The 16,737-nt window shown below is 39.6% G+C and overlaps 1 protein-coding gene across 1 annotated transcript in view; it reads right to left on the bottom strand.

The window, feature by feature from the left end:
• Positions 1 to 16,737, bottom strand: part of PITPNA (phosphatidylinositol transfer protein alpha) — a 72,572-nt gene that overhangs the window by 19,238 nt on the left and 36,597 nt on the right. The window contains exons 3-8 of the mRNA XM_075854182.1: positions 14,990 to 15,135; positions 10,923 to 11,014; positions 7,001 to 7,008; positions 4,201 to 4,275; positions 1,465 to 1,548; positions 1,069 to 1,146 (exon numbers count right to left, since the gene is read on the bottom strand). Of these exons, the coding sequence (XP_075710297.1) occupies positions 1,069 to 1,146; positions 1,465 to 1,548; positions 4,201 to 4,275; positions 7,001 to 7,008; positions 10,923 to 11,014; positions 14,990 to 15,135 (483 nt within the window). The remainder of the gene's footprint in view (positions 1 to 1,068; positions 1,147 to 1,464; positions 1,549 to 4,200; positions 4,276 to 7,000; positions 7,009 to 10,922; positions 11,015 to 14,989; positions 15,136 to 16,737) is intronic.

Below are 16,737 nucleotides of genomic sequence, written 5' to 3'. Positions count from 1 at the left end.
AATATACAAATACTGATAGTTAGAATGAGAACTATAACTAATATGCCATTTGGTATAATAATCAAACATTTCTGGTCACAGAAAATAAAAAGATTCCCAGTCATGTTAAGGATCTAAAGAAAAATATTACCCTTTATCTGACACATTGGAGTAGATCTATTAAGACTGGCGTTTCAGATGTCAGTCTTAATAAACATTTTGCTGGAGTAAAATGTGACACATTAAGAGACGAACGCCTCTTAAGAAATTTGTTGCAACTTTCGGCAGGCCGTGCACCACATTTGTAGCGCAACAACCGCGTGCCTATGATCATCGGGGGCAAGGTCTGGGCCTGGCACGGAATCTACCTTGATACGCCTCACAGAGTAAAATCCGCCCCACGTGGGAGCTGGCGTGGATTTCCGCTAGAATATATTCCATTTTTTTTGCATAAATTATAGCAAGTATCTTGGGCCGCTTGGCCCTCCGCCTTGTGTTAAGTCCCACCCCTTTTCCAAAAGCAAGGATAGTGTAAAATGGCCAAAACGACATTTGCTGCTTTTTTACACAAGAAAACTGGTGACAAGATATTCCTATTAGTCCATAGGCAGCCATAGACACAAGATTTGGCTACTATGAGATGAACTTCGGAAACTTTGTCTTTAAACCAAACCACTGCACATATATTTTGATATAATTGATCCAACTGTAGGAACAGTTAAAGGGATTGTACTGGATTAGAAAAAACATGGCTCCTTTCTTCAAAAAACAGTGCCACACCTATCCACAGGTGGTGTGGGGTATTGCAGTTCAGCCCTATTCACTTCAATGGAGCGGAACTGCAATATCAGACATAACACATGGACAGGTGTGGCGCCATTTCTGGAATAAAGCATTCATGTTTTTCTAACCCTTTAAACAGTTGTTCAAGTCATTTTTGCCCAATTCTTGTCTACAATGCTAAATATTAGAAAAGAGAGCACTTGATCAGTTGTTTCTGCCAATTCAGTGCCTCAATGCCCAAAAAACATTTTAGGACAACGTTGCATATATTTAACCATGATAATGGAGAACCAGATGAAGAATTACCTTCCAATTAGGAGCTAGGGGTCCACGTCCAGTTTTCTTAGAATGAAATAGTGCCGGGTCCTCCTCTGGTTTATAATCCTATATTAAAGTACATTGAAATCATTAGATCTTTTTTTTAACTAATTTTTTCTTCAAAATGAAGAGAACATGAGTATACTGAAGCCTTAGCCAGAGACTCATTGTGACTTTATATGTAATTGCAGCCTATTGAAAAGCACTGTCACACCAGGTACAATGCAACTCAACTGCTATTTGGTACAGATTGCTGCAACTATACACATTAGCGTCCATTGGACGGTATATAGATACAATGCTTTTTGCTACAGTCTGATCACACCAAAGTGAACAACCAAACTGTACATATAACATGATGTTTAGTGGAGGTCTTGTACCAACCTTAGAGTGAACCTGATTTCGATCTGCAATATCAATTTGCACAACTTCCACATTCTCCCAGACATCTGGCTCTAATTTATGTACCTGCAAAGAAAGATAAAGAGTTAAAAAGAGTAGAGATCATGGGAAACAGGACATCGACTTAGATGGCTAGCTGTCTTTCAGGACATGAAATAACGGAAGAAAATCTTTTAGATGTAAGCTCTTTTTAAGGTGCCAGTAGAAGAATTTAATGCTTAGAGATGATATTCACCTTGATAGAGTTTTTCTCTGACTGCTCTGAGTCCAGTTGAATTCCGATGCAAAGGCATCACTTACTATGATATATGTATATTACAAAGTGTATGTTATGCTCCACCTTTTGGGCTGAAAAACTTTAACCAGTTGAGGACCGCCCACTGTATATATATACAGCGGGCGCAAAGTCCTTAAAGCCTGCACACACACACATTATATATATATATATATATATATATATATATATATATATATATATATATATATATATATATATATATAGTCCAGCAGCACAGGCAGCGTATGGGTACACTCACACATAAAATCGGGCAGCTGAATGTCAGGTGTCGGGGACCTTGGACAGAAGCGTTTTTCACCTCTTTTGTCTACTCTGTACTCATGTACACGTGCTCAAGGAGTGGTGTATACAATAGATGCAGTGGCAGCTGGTCCCGATGGTCGTGTCACATGATCGCCAGGATGCCAGTATTAGGAGGCTACTGCTGGGTCTAAATAGACCCGACTCAGCACTAACAGTGATAATAATCAATACAGAAGGGCCGATTTCCCCTATAACTGGGCTGCCCCAGTTACAGTGGGAAAGTATAGTGTAAAAAAATAAAAATAATAATAATTATAAAGTCCCCCAAAAATAAAAAATACCCCCCCCCAAAAAAACCGCTCTCCCCACCAATCATTGTTGTAACGTCAGTTAACAGTAATACCAAGATAGAATTTAATAAAATTATTTTCTGTATATAAAATAAAGTTTTAACGTATATTGCTATAATAATTGTACCTAACTTCACAATTTTTTACCTCTGCAAATACTTTATCAGAAATACTATTGGAAAAACGTTTATCCAACTTTATCCAATTATAACTTCTGTGTTCCCGGGCAGGGAACAGGTTAACAGGATCTATAATCTATGATGCGCTGCGTGCATTAACATCCCTCTCTGCCCGTCACCACCTCAGCCGGTCTCCGACATTACAGGCGAGAGCAGTGTAAATTGCAGCAGTGCCAGGCAGATAGCGCTGAGCGGGCACTTTGGGGACAGATTACATTATAGTGTCTGAAGTCTGAGCAGGACCCTCTGCAGTAGCCGCTCCAAGATGGTGTTTTAATTAAATGACATTAAGGTCGGATTAAAACGACCATGAAAAACAGTCCGTGTGTCAGTCGGATTTCACGGCTCGACCACGGTACATGTGAAAGGGACTACTGGCATCATTGTCACTTAGGTTACAGTCACACAACAGTGAAAAATTGTCAGTTTTTCAGGTCCATTTTGCATCAGTGTGTCACCAAATGGATTTCCTTTGTCAGGTTTTGTTTTTGTCCCAATCCCCTGAAAATACCACAGTGCCCATGTAGATAGTGCCACCCCCGCATATAGTGCCACACACCCTTGCAGATAGCACCCCCCTTGCAGATCGTACCCCCACACCCCTTGTAGATCGAAGCACCAGCCCCCCTCACCTGTACATCACAACCCCACATATAGATTGCAGCCCCCCTTGTCGATAGCACCACTGTAGCTGCCACTAGGAACTGAATCCCCGGCCACAGGTTGCAAACGCTCTGACCGGGGTTTCAGCTCCTAGTGGGAGCTACAGTGGTGCTATCTACAAGAAGGGGGGGGGGGGGGGAGTGGTGCTGTGATCTACAAGGGGGGGGGGGTGCCATTTACAAGGTGAGGGGAGTAGTATCTACAGGGCGGTGTGGCTATATACTAGGAGTCCCTGCCTCTCCCATGGAACTGCTGTTCCGTACTGTATCATTTTGTTCAGTACAGTACAGCAGTTCCATGGGGAAGAAGACAGAACGGGGCGCAGATTGTCAGAAGGGGCAGACCAGGACGGAGTTTCCTCTTGCAGCAAGGCGCCACTAAAAATTTATTTGATTAAAATCGCCCAGCCCTACATTACATATATATAAATTTACAGTAGAGAATGACCATCACAAACAAAAAGGTTTTTTTAGGGTAGCACTATATTACAAAAAAATAAATAAGGAAAAAAGCATATATTTATATATTTTTTTACTATTTTTTTTCTCCCCCAAACTATAAGCCTAAAAAACAAAACAAAAAAAAAAGGGCAATAATTATGTGTATAAAGATCTGCATTGATCACGTCACTAGCCCAAAAAAAAAAGTTTTAGCTGTTCAAGTAATGCCTGCTAAAACTAGCTAAACAGCGTATGGTCCTAAATGCTTATAATAGCCTGGTACTGAACCAGTTAAGAACTTTTATATTTTCAGGCGTAGTAGATTCTGAACCCCGTTATTGTTTGATAACGGAGATAAAATCCCTAATGGCAAATTACAGCATAACCAGAAGTACAAATATGCCAATGGCCAAGAAATTTCTGAGAAATACGTTGTTTAAAAGCATATAACTGCAGGCTCCGCAGGAGGCTGAAAATGCATCTAGTACATAATGGACTGGAGTGATTCCCATGGCAATAGAGAAAATAATGAAAAGGCCACTTACATTGTCTTGTGTACCCAGATCCGGCTTGTGCCACGTCTCAATCTTAATCAAAAAATCATCCTTCATATATTCATTCTGCAATGTAAGCACAAGTCCTGAGTGTCCATCATCTCTAAAAATATATATAATACACCAAGATTATTAGCTACTTAAGATTTACATGTAAAATATTAAATGCTGCCTGGGGACATTTGATGAATGCATTGTGACTAGGAGAAAAAGCAGTGGGACCAAATTGTTATTAACAACATTTATAGGCAAGAGTAATGTGTATATAATAGCACTCATTTCAGTGAATCATTGTTATTTAGTCTTCTTTATAACATTATAATTCCTGGTATGGTTTACAGTCATGAAGTTAGGTAGAAAGCCCTGAGTAAATGATTGTTAATAGTGCAGACAGCAATTCATGGGGATAATTACAGCGAGCTGTAAAGCTATTAATACAAACACATTCCCCAATGAGCCACCAGCAAAATGGCCCCTGGGGAAAACTTCTCAGTCTAAAAAAAAAAAGGGAAAGCACAAAAATGTAGCAGTGAATGGTTCTGGATTCATTGCATAAACAGCTGATCGCATTGTGTAGTAGAGCAGGCAGTGAAAGGTCACAGTGTTGGCGGAGACAGCGATGGAATCTGCAGAACATCAACAGTATTTCACAATTTTGTCTCATGAGAGACATAACTAAAAAGCTGCACATACATGTGGATGTTACTGCTTCTCAGAGTTGTATCCAGTAAGGCTAGGATCACACATACGCAGTTTTGGTGCTGTTTTTGCCTTCGTTTTATTTTAGCTGAGGTATCAGTATTTTGTTTATACCTTTCCTTCCTTTTAGATCCACTTCTGGCTTTGGCCCAAAAAACGGCATCTACACTGCGTGCGTGATTCTGGCGTAATGGAAATTTCTAAGCACTGCTGTAGGGTTTTGTGTATTCTACAGAACATTGTGGCCTTTTGTTTGGAAAATGATGGGGATCTGGCTCACAGACCGCCATTGACGTAGTCTGCTGACATACCCAGTATGGGTCTCAGAATATAGTTACATAGTTAGTATGGTTGAAAAAAAGGCATTTCCATCAAGTTTATCCAAGGGATGGGAGAAAGAGAAGGGATGATATCCATAACTATCACAGCCTCAACGTGAGTCTTAAAGGAATGAATGGAGAATCTGACTTCCTGTCCACACATGAGACTATGTGTCCGTTGTAGAGTCCTATTGATGGTCACATGACACAGCTGAGGACCAGAGGAGAGTGGATAACTCACAAATACAGCCACCGGTAAGAAGATTACCTTCATCACAATTTACATAATGTGCCTTTTCAATGGGACATAGAATAAAACATTTTTGTGGTAGTGCTTCTTTAATGAAGGACAAAAAATGTGGTGGGGCCTCCCCATCTGTACCCCTATTGCCGCAACTTATAGGAGCAGTGGTAGTGAATGCACCTCTCCCCTGAAGTCTAAGGGGGTTATGGACGCTTCAAAAGAGATGGTAAATTCCAATGGTAACAGGATAATTAGTATACGTTTAATATTGAAAAATATGAAGTCCTGCCTAAATAAACGTTTAAAATGTCTTTATTAATTAGTATTTAAAATAGGGCACTCATGCCAATTTATACTGTGAATAGGCGTTTGGCAAAACAGAGACACAGTTCCCTGATCAGGTGTAAAAATAAGATGATGATTGGTACACCTTAGTGTCGATACAACACCCGACAGGAGTAGTGATACACACCACTCGTCCGTTTGCCGCAACGATACAAAGTAGCTCAGTCCAATATGAATGTTCCACAGGCACCGATGCTAGGTGCACCAATTGAAACATGAACAGAGAACTTAGCAAAAATAAATGTGGTCTGTTTGCCACAAGTTAGCAATTTTGAGCAATCTTCCAACGCGTTTCTGAAACCCTCTGAACCACAGGGGAACGTCCTCAGGGGTATTTGTAAATTGCGTATATTAGTTTGAGCAGCTACCATACAGCACATATTATGCTGCTGAATTCGTGTATTCTCAGGAGCGCAATGAGACCAGGCATTAGTGTCTCATTGCGCTCCTGAGAATACACGAATTCAGCAGCATAATATGTGCTGTATGGTAGCTGCTCAAACTAATATACGCAATTTACAAATACCCCTGAGGACGTTCCCCTGTGGTTCAGAGGGTTTCAGAAACGCGTTGGGAGATTGCTCAAAATTGCTAACTTGTGGCAAACAGACCACATTTATTTTTGCTAAGTTCTCTGTTCATGTTTCAATTGGTGCACCTAGCATCGGTGCCTGTGGAACATTCATATTGGACTGAGCTACTTTGTATCGTTGCGGCAAACGGACGAGTGGTGTGTATCACTACTCCTGTCGGGTGTTGTATCGACACTAAGGTGTACCAATCATCATCTTATTTTTACACCTGATCAGGGAACTGTGTCTCTGTTTTGCCAAACGCCTATTCACAGTATAAATTGGCATGAGTGCCCTATTTTAAATACTAATTAATAAAGACATTTTAAACGTTTATTTAGGCAGGACTTCACATTCAAAAGAGGTGGCCCCCTTTTCCCAATTGGAATAGGATCACCGAACAACCATAGGGAAAGTTGGGTGGTAGAGGCTTCAAGGTGGTCTCCAAGGTGTTGGAGGCCCCAGGGAATGTGCCCCATGTAACCTCCCTATAATCTGTCTCTGCAGCTAGACAACAGTTTTATATCTACTGTATCATCATCCTTAGAAATATCACAAAACTGGTAACTCTAAAATAGTAATATAGTATTTGTAGAAAATAAGGTACTTACTGTAATTACTGCTCGATAAGACATAGAAAAAAATAAAAAAAAGTTACTATACGTCATTTCAACAAGTACTATACTTTTATCACAAATAGTATTTAAAAGTCATTAATCTTTAACGCTGTGAGGAAAGGAATAAAGGATAAGAGAACATTTTAGACAATGAAGGGCTTGTTGAATAGTAGGAACAGAGAATCAAAGCAGCTATAGGTAAAAAAAATATATCTTTAGGCAACATGCAGACGACACCCATAGAATTCTATGGGGCCCTACCGTACGTACCTCCTTTTTTGAATCCGACAGAAAAAGAAAAATCGTGGCATGTTCCATCGGATGCTGTACTGCAGAGATATTATCCCCTAGAAGCATTGCTATATATCTGTAATACTGCGCTGTACAGTGGCACAGATTCTCAGGTACTCTGTGAGTCTCCATACACAGATCTACCATGTGCATGACAACTTAATCAGTAAAACTAATAACAGGGTTAGGCTTCGTTCACATCTGCGTTGGGGTCCCGTTCTGATGTTCCGTCAGAGCGGGACCCTGAACAGACAGAAACTGACACAAACGGAAACCAGAGGTTTCCATTTCAATCACCACTGATTTCAATGGTGACTGATCCGGTGCCCATGGTTTCCGTTTGTCTCTGTTGTGCACCGGACCCGTCGTTTTGACAGAAACAATAGCATAGTCTACTACGCTATTGCTTCCGGCAAAACGACGGGTCCAGTGAACAACAGAGACAATCTGAAACCATGGGCACCGGATACGTCACCATTTAATTCAATGGTCAAGGAAACAGAAAACTCTGGTTTCCGTTTGTGTCAGTTTGTCTGTTCAGTGTCCCGTTCTGAGGGAAAGCTCCAACGGAACATCAGAACGGGACCCCAACGCAGATGTGAACGAAGCCTAAGAAGTGTGAAAGTACTCAATATCAACTATAGAAGAGAAAGTCATCATATTAAAGAGGACCTCTTACTTCTCCTGACATGTCTATATTAGTAAATACTTATATTCCTCATGAAATAAAATTTCCGGCACATATTTTCTTAGAACTCTGAGTTGTGCCGTTCCTCTGTTATTCCCCCTAAAAATGTATGAATAAATTGATAACTGGGTGTTACCATTCCTATTGTCAAATGTGTGTCCCCCCTACACAGTCTCACTCGGTCGTCACGGATTGGACAGTGCCAGACTGTGGAAAGACAGCCCTCCAACTGGTAGCACCCACTTGTCAATTTATTCATACATTTTTAGAAGGTATAACAAAAGAATAACATACAGTGAAGGAAATAAGTATTTGATCCCTTGCTGATTTTGTAAGTTTGCCCACTGTCAAAGACATGAACAGTCTAGAATTTTTAGGCTAGGTTAATTTTACCAGTGAGAGATAGATTATATTAAAAAAAAAACAACAGAAAATCAAAATTATATATATTTATTTGCATTGTGCACAGAGAAATAAGTATTTGATCCCTTTGGCAAACAAGACTTAATACTTGGTGGCAAAACCCTTGTTGGCAAGCACAGCAGTCAGACGTTTTTAGTAGTTGATGATGAGGTTTGCACACATGTTACATGGAATTTTGGCCCACTCCTCTTTGCAGATCATCTGTAAATCATTAAGATTTCGAGGCTGTCGCTTGGCAACTCGGATCTTCAGCTCCCTCCATAAGTTTTCGATGGGATTAAGGTCTGGAGACTGGCTAGGCCACTCCATGACCTTAATGTGCTTCTTTTTGAGCCACTCCTTTGTTGCCTTGGCTGTATGTTTCGGGTCATTGTCGTGCTGGAAGACCCAGCCACGAGCCATTTTTAATGTCCTGGTGGAGGGAAGGAGGTGGTCACTCAGGATTTAACGGTACATGGCTCCATCCATTCTCCCATTGATGCGGTGAAGTAGTCCTGTGCCCTTAGCAGAGAAACACCCCCAAAACATAATGTTTCCACCTCCATGCTTGACAGTGGGGACGGTGTTCTTTGGGTCATAGGCAGCATTTCTCTTCCTCCAAACACGGCGAGTTGAGATAATGCCAAAGAGCTCAATTTTAGTCTCATCTGACCACAGCACCTTCTCCCAATCACTCTCAGAATCATCCAGATGTTCATTTGCAAACTTCAGACGGGCCTGTACATGTGCCTTCTTGAGCAGGGGGACCTTGCGGGCACTGCAGGATTTTAATCCATTACGTCGTAATGTGTTACCAATGGTTTTCTTGGTGACTGTGGTCCCAGCTGCCTTGAGATTATTAACAAGTACCCCCCGTGTAGTTTTCGGCTGAGCTCTCACCTTCCTCAGGATCAAGGATACCCCACGAGGTGAGATTTTGCATGGAGCCCCAGATCGATGTCGATTGACAGTCATTTTGTATGTCTTCCATTTTCTTACTATTGCACCAACAGTTGTCTCCTCACCCAGCGTCTTACTTATGGTTTTGTAGCCCATTCCAGCCTTGTGCAGGTCTATGATCTTGTCCCTGACATCCTTAGAAAGCTCTTTGGTCTTGCCCATGTTGTAGATGTTAGAGTCAGACTGATTCATTGAGTCTGTGGACAGGAGTCTTTTATACAGGTGACCATGTAAGACAGCTGTCTTTAATGCAAGCACCAAGTTGATTTGGAGCGTGTAACTGGTCTGGAGGAGGCTGAACTCTTAATGGTTGGTAGGGGATCAAATACTTATTTCTCTGTGCACAATGCAAATAAATATATATAATTTTGACAATGTGATTTTCTGTTTTTTTTAAATATAATCTATCTCTCACTCGTAAAATTAACCTAGCCTAAAAATTCTAGACTGTTCATGTCTTTGACAGTGGGCAAACTTACAAAATTAGCAAGGGATCAAATACTTATTTCCTTCACTGTAACAGAGTTTTAAGAAAAGATGCTCCAGAATTGTAATTTCATAAAGTCTACAATTATTTACTAAAACAGACATGTCAGGAGAGGTGACAGGTCCTCTTTAAACAATAAGTCAGTCATCGATAATGAGAGCTTAAACATGGATAGCAAAAGTAAGACAAATACTGTTTAATTGAGGCATATTAAATAAAGAAATTACTAAATTATACAATGCAACAAATACTGAGTGAAGAAAAACAACATTTCAATTGTTGCAATATCCAGCAAAGGTCCATTAAATCTTGTGACAGGTGAGAATGGAGGAACACTTGAACAATAAAGTAATAAAAAAAAGCCTGGAGGCGCTCTAAACATTATATTAGCCAATTGCATTTATAGCCATTCCTTAATTTAGATCTATTACTGGAATCACACCATTTACAAGCAGGAATGAATCTGGCGATGGAACGTGGCATGGAAATCAAATTCACGGCTGCCTGTGGGCATAATCAGCATAATGTAGGATTGAGCAGAGAGGCATTCACAATGCTCATTTATAGCATTGAGGTTATTAAAAGGGGAAAAAGAAATAGATGGTGTCACTACTGGAATTTTTCCTTTAATATGATGTACATATGAATAATGAATTTAGGGTACTTATTCATTAATCTATAAAAGTTCATTATCCTCAGCTCTAAATAGAGAGTGTTCAAAAACAGTTGCAATGTAAATTGTTCCATTTTTAAGTGAATAGGTCAAGGGATACCGACATGCAAGGAGATATCCTCAATCCTCAAAGAGGCAAACACAGAAAACGGGTGCCAACTCCTAGCTCTTCTTTTTAGCTCCATTGCCTTCCCAACCCTAGGTAACAAGATGCTTGTCAGAATGACCTGCATTATTCATATAGACGGCCAGTGCAGGTGAGAAGCACATGCAGATTAGGTAACAAAGTCGTAAACTAGAGTAATAAGCCGGCACAGTTAAAAGCCGCCTGCTTGTATAAGACCGTGCGACTATACAGTATATCGTTAAGAAGAGACAGGACGGCTATTCAGCAGTTGCCAGTCTCAATACTCACTGGTCCGGCAGTAGGGGTAAGCATTCCAGGCCTTTTCATGCATATTTAGTGCTCCTTTAGGCGCCAGCATCCTTAAAAATGATGGAACTTTGCTGTAGACAAGACAGATCGTGAAAAAGTGCAGTAGGCAGACTAGGAGAAAGTCTAAATTCAAGGACGATTTTATAAACAAACATGAAAGTTAAAAAAAAATAAAAAAAATGTTATAAGCCATTATAATCTCTTTACATGTAAACACACAATGGAACAGAGAGCTTTTTATATGCAAAAAAATAAATAAAATACAGACCACGGAAGAAAGTATCTAATAGTATTTATAATAGAAATAATCTATAGATCAATATACAAAAAGACACTGAACAGTGAATTGGGCATTCAAAGCTAAGCGCTCAAGCAGATACAAAATCTGTAAAAATATATATTGCTCTATATATAGAAATTCTTGTATACATAAAACAAAGGACAAAAGATCCATGATTATCAAAAAAAGTGCTTAGAGGATTTTTATAGAACCCCCCTAAGGCCCTGTTCACACTGAGTTTTTTTGGGCGCGGAAACCGCTTCCGCAAAACTCGTCAAAAACCGCCCAAAAATGCCTCCCATTGATTTCAATGGGAGGCGGACAAGTTTTTTTACCGCGAGCGGAAAAACCGCTTCGCGGTAAAAAGAAGCGTCTTGACCCATCTTGAGGCGGTTTCCGCCTACAAAACCCCATTTCAATCAGTCAGAAACGGGGAAAAAAAATGTCTCGACGAGTTTTTGTCAAACCACTGTGCAAAAAACGTCTGGAGCAGTTTTTGCAGGAGGAATTTTCCTCCTGCAAAAAACTCTGTGTGAACACAGCCTTAATGCTCACTGTGGAGCTGGTTTTCCGGTTCATGCTTGTTGACTGGCGATCAGGACAGTTGCGGAAAAAGCCGTTTGGTTACCCCGACCAGAACTAAAATTTACCAGATTTCCTACGGCCGCAATTGAATTAGAGAGAAATTAAGCAATACTTGACGACTTGACCGAATAGTTTCCTGCACGCTTTGGAGTATAAGTCTCTACTGGGCCGTTAGTAAAGCTGTTGGCTGGGAACCTTAATATACGGTTATGCACATACCTATGTACCATTGATTATTGGTCTGCTTGACCTTTTGCATATGGACATATACTATATGCGAAGAACCACTATGGGGGAGGGGGGGGGTTTACATGAAGAGGAGCGGTCAAGGTAGGGCAATCCCTTTAATGCTGTATATCTGTACAAGCAAGTCTGTAATTACAACTGTACCTAAACATCTATAAGCACCAGTATGGTAGTTCAGCAATTATAAACGCCTGACCACACATCTAGATTTTAGTTCACATCTCGTTTTTACTGTATGTCTGATGTGCACATTTTGACATGAAAAAAAAAAAGTGGCAAAACGTGTACCACAGCGTGCACTTTGATTTCTATGGTCAGGACGGATGCCCTAATGGTGTAGTTTGTGCATTCGTTTTGTGTGCTTACGTTCTATCCTTTTTTTTCCCCCATGTCCTGAAAAGCGTAGTCTACTACGCTTTACCGACCTTTCCAAAACAAATATCACACATATACGTTTTTATTTGTATGGACGACATATGCAATCTTAAACCCTACGTTTGCATACATAAAATGTATGCGTTTTTGTCACCATTTATGGGAAATCTTGACTTTACCTACTTTAGCTTAGCTCAAGAACAAAAAAAAAAAGTATACGTTTTTAGAAGGACGGAGACAAACGTATAAAAACGTATACGACATACACTACAAAAAACGTAAGCGTATGTTACAAATGCATACGTTTTTGTAACTTTAAAAACTTATATGTCGTATACCACAAACGTGTGCACAAAACGAGATTTCAACTTAGCCTTACACATATACGGTAGTAGTGTTGAATTCCAAACACGGTCAAAATTGTTGTTAGGTATAAATCTTTGTTCATGGGAAAAATGAATAAACTATCATCCCTTTTTCCCATCAAAGTTGTTAATTTTATAGTCAACTTTAGACTTATCTTACAGACGTCAGTGTCTTGTGACAGACTTTTTGTTCTGGAGATTTTAGTGAAATATACATATAATATATTGGTATAGACCGGAAGGTGGTTGTAAAAAAAATAAAAAAATAAATAGCAAAAGCAAAGTCTAATCAAATAGCAAAATATTTCTTAATACTTAATAAAATGGTATAGGAGAGGCTTGGTCTGCAACGTGGAGATTTTAAACTTTAGGAGCGCTTTTTACTTTGTCACTTTGTGAGTATATGGAACATAAGTATTGAAAGATTTTATACAACGCTGCAGACTGGGCTATGTTTGTCTACATTTATTCTCTGCAGAACCACTTTATGTGAAGGCTGGGAGACCATGCAGTAGAAAAAACAAGTGTGCTCGGATACCTCATCTACCACATGTAACCTCCTTGATATTGGGGATGGTGAGAAACTTTTCCTAGAGACAGTGTGTTGATTTTTTTATCCAGACTATACAGTATATATATAGCCTCATTAAACATACTCTTTATATATAGATTTATCAATGTATTTACAATAGTATTCTGGAGTAAATACATTGGCCTGGAACGCTCCTGCACCATTTTTCTGACATGTCTGTATGTGCTCAAAAAAGTGGGCTTCAGAGTTAATCAAGTTATCCCTCATTTATCAGATTTGAAGTGGAGATTTTATGCAGCACCATATTCATCACCAGGGCATTCACCCTGTAGATGAATAGATCTCTCCTATTGTTACCAATTTATTGAGTATATAAAATACAATTGAAACAAAATGGGATTGATTAAAACAAAAATCTTTTTACAAGACGGCACCAATAAGGCCTTTGTGTTTTAAAGTGGTTTTCCCATCTTGGACATTTATGGCATATACTCAGGATATGCCATAAAAGTCCGATAATTGTGGGTCCAACCTCTGGGACCCACACCCATCTCTAGAACGGGGCTCCCTAGATACCATTGTAGCTTACTCGGCTCCTCTGCCTCCCGGCCACATCTTGGTTAGGTGGTCGGGAGTTACCGAAACAGGTAAGCTCACTGAGCTACACGGTTTCCGTAACTCCCATAGAAGTGAATGGGAGTTCCGAAAACAGCATAGCACGGTGAACTACGCTGATTTCGTAGCCACCGAGTTACAGAAACAGCGTAGCTCGCCGCACTACACTTTTTCAGTAACTTCCATTCACTTCCATGGGGTACGGAAACAGTATAGCTCAGCGAGCACTGGGCTGTTTCCGTAACTCCTGACCACCTAACCAGGAAGTGGCTGAGAGGCAGCGGAGTCCAAGGGGCCCCGTTCTAGAGATAGGTGCGGTTCCCAGAGGTGGGGCCCTCATCTAGCGGACATTTATGACACATCCTGTGGATATGCCATAAATGTCCAAGATGGGAAAACCCCTTTAAAATGTATGCCTGGTAAGTCTGAAGAGGAGACTACATATTAAAATAAAGCTGTGGCTTTAACTGCCTTCTGACATGTCACAATATCAGTGACATCACAGCATCAGTGATGTCACAGGCCATTGGCAGGACCCCAACTGATTACCAGTTCCCGAGATACAGAAACCTCTGTCAAAAGACAAAGTCAAAAGACAAAGAACTCACATCTGTCACTATCCCAAATGGGGATCTCAATAATTGATCCATATTTATTACACAAGTCAAAAAAAATATACATCTGGACAAAATAAAACAATAACGTTTGTACTTAGAAATAAGGCAGCGTTTGGGTACTGTGCATAGCCCTGCAGCCCCTTGTTATTAGGACATATATTAAGGTAGAATTCCCATCACAGAAATAAGATAGATTTTTTACCAATTAATTATGAACAATTTATTGGATACCATAAAATACAGTCCAAATATTTTATAATTACCACCATAAATTAAAACATTGGGGGAAATATTAATGGCTTTACTCCACTTTTGTAATAACAATAATAATTTGCGACTTTTTGCCGTCTCACGTTTCTCTTGACACATTTAAAATAATGGATAACATAATAATTGGCTTTAACAAAACAACTTGAAATATATAAAATTACCTTTGTAAATGGTAAATCTTGTGTGTGTATTGTCCTCTTTCCCCATCCTTCTCATAAGGCTCATTTACAAGTACTTCCACACCTTCACCTCCTCCTGTTTCATTCTTACTGGCTACTGCTACAGAGTAGAGCTGGCCCACTTGGTACTGAAAGAGTTGACAAAACCATGCAGTTAGTTCATTAGACACCGGGTTACTTAAAATCTCAAAGAGTAGGGACAAAACAGTGTAGATGTTGGGTACCCGTTAGACCACACCAGAAGCCAATTGGACTTCACCAGTGGTTTGACAATAAAAACGTTCAAAGACATCTATAAAACAATCCAAAAACATAGGGGCTGGTATCAAATAATTAGATGTAAATCTGTAGAAGAGAAAGAATTATTATTTTTTTCTTTAAATGCTGTTGCCATTTAGAATTTAAAAAAAATAAAGTCACACCTGAGGGGCTATATTGGGGACACATTGCCTTCCTGTATTGTTTGTATAGACAGTATAGCAGGGCGTGTGCTTTATGGCAGCTGCAATGAATGGAAGTTAATTGACAGAGAAAGGTCAATAGACTATTAAGCCATGTTCATACAGGGCAGATACGCTGCGTAAAAGTACAAAGTGCGGATTAAAGAAAAGCACCGCAGGTCAATTTATGAACGGTTTTGCGGCAGATTTTTTACACAGCGTGGATGAGATATGATCAAATTTCATCCACTTTGCTGCTATTGTATTACACTACGGATTTTAAAATAAAATAAAACACTAGGTCATGCTGAGGTTTGTAAAACCACAGCATGATTTAAACATTGTGTGGGTATGTGACACATAGAAAAATGGTATTGGTTTTTTTGTATTATCAATGTGTTAAAAAGCTGCAAAACATAAACCTTCCCCTTCATAATATTTCAAACCAAAATCTGCTAAATTACAATTATGTATAAATTTCTTAAGAACAGAAGTGATTTTTTTTTTTTTTTTTTATTAATGGAAGATACTATTCCATACATCTAAATAGGGTTGTTTCTTTAGCAGGTGCATGAATTTCTGTAAACCTCATTCAGATGGAAGGGACAGTTGCAAAAATGTCTGCAACAAATATTCTGCGTGTGTACAAACCTAAATTTCACTTATACTTGCCCTATGGCTACTGTATAGGTGCTGATCTCTGCTGTACAGTTCACATAACAAGTTTTAAGAGGATCAGCTGGTCCCAGCAGCGTTTGCATTGTCCATTTAATCCTTCCTGTTATTTCTGATCCTTTAATCTCATTTAGAATGTTTAAAAAAAAAAAAGAAAAGAAGATGAAATGGATGAGAAAAACCTCAAGAGGATCCCACAAGATTTATCGTCAAAAAGAAGCACGGACAAACATATTAACTTCTAACATATGGAGAAAAATCTCTGGAATTCTCAGTACTTGCGTACCAATTATGCAAACATCAAATTGCCAATTTACATAATTGATATTTTGGGGGTTGTCCGCTTTGGACAATACCTTCTTGTTGATAGGTTCCCCATAGATAAACGGATAACAGAATGTCCCGCTGCTGAGACCCACGGGGATCAGCTGTAATTGGTGGGGAACCCAGCAGCAAGTGTTCAATTCCCCTGCAACACCACCAGAGGGAAAATGAAGCATTACATGGTTACCATTGAACTCAATGGGGTGCTCTGTAATGAATGGACTAGTCTGGGTCCTCCAGGGTGAGAGATGCCATTTGAACTCCAACAAGAGTCCTTCACAAGCTTAACAT

This window comes from Rhinoderma darwinii, chromosome 2, assembly GCF_050947455.1.
Source record: "Rhinoderma darwinii isolate aRhiDar2 chromosome 2, aRhiDar2.hap1, whole genome shotgun sequence".
In the NCBI taxonomy this organism is placed as follows: Eukaryota; Metazoa; Chordata; class Amphibia; order Anura; family Rhinodermatidae; genus Rhinoderma; species Rhinoderma darwinii.
The sequence above is the reverse complement of the archived record's forward strand: the minus strand, read 5'-3'. Positions and strand labels throughout refer to the sequence as shown.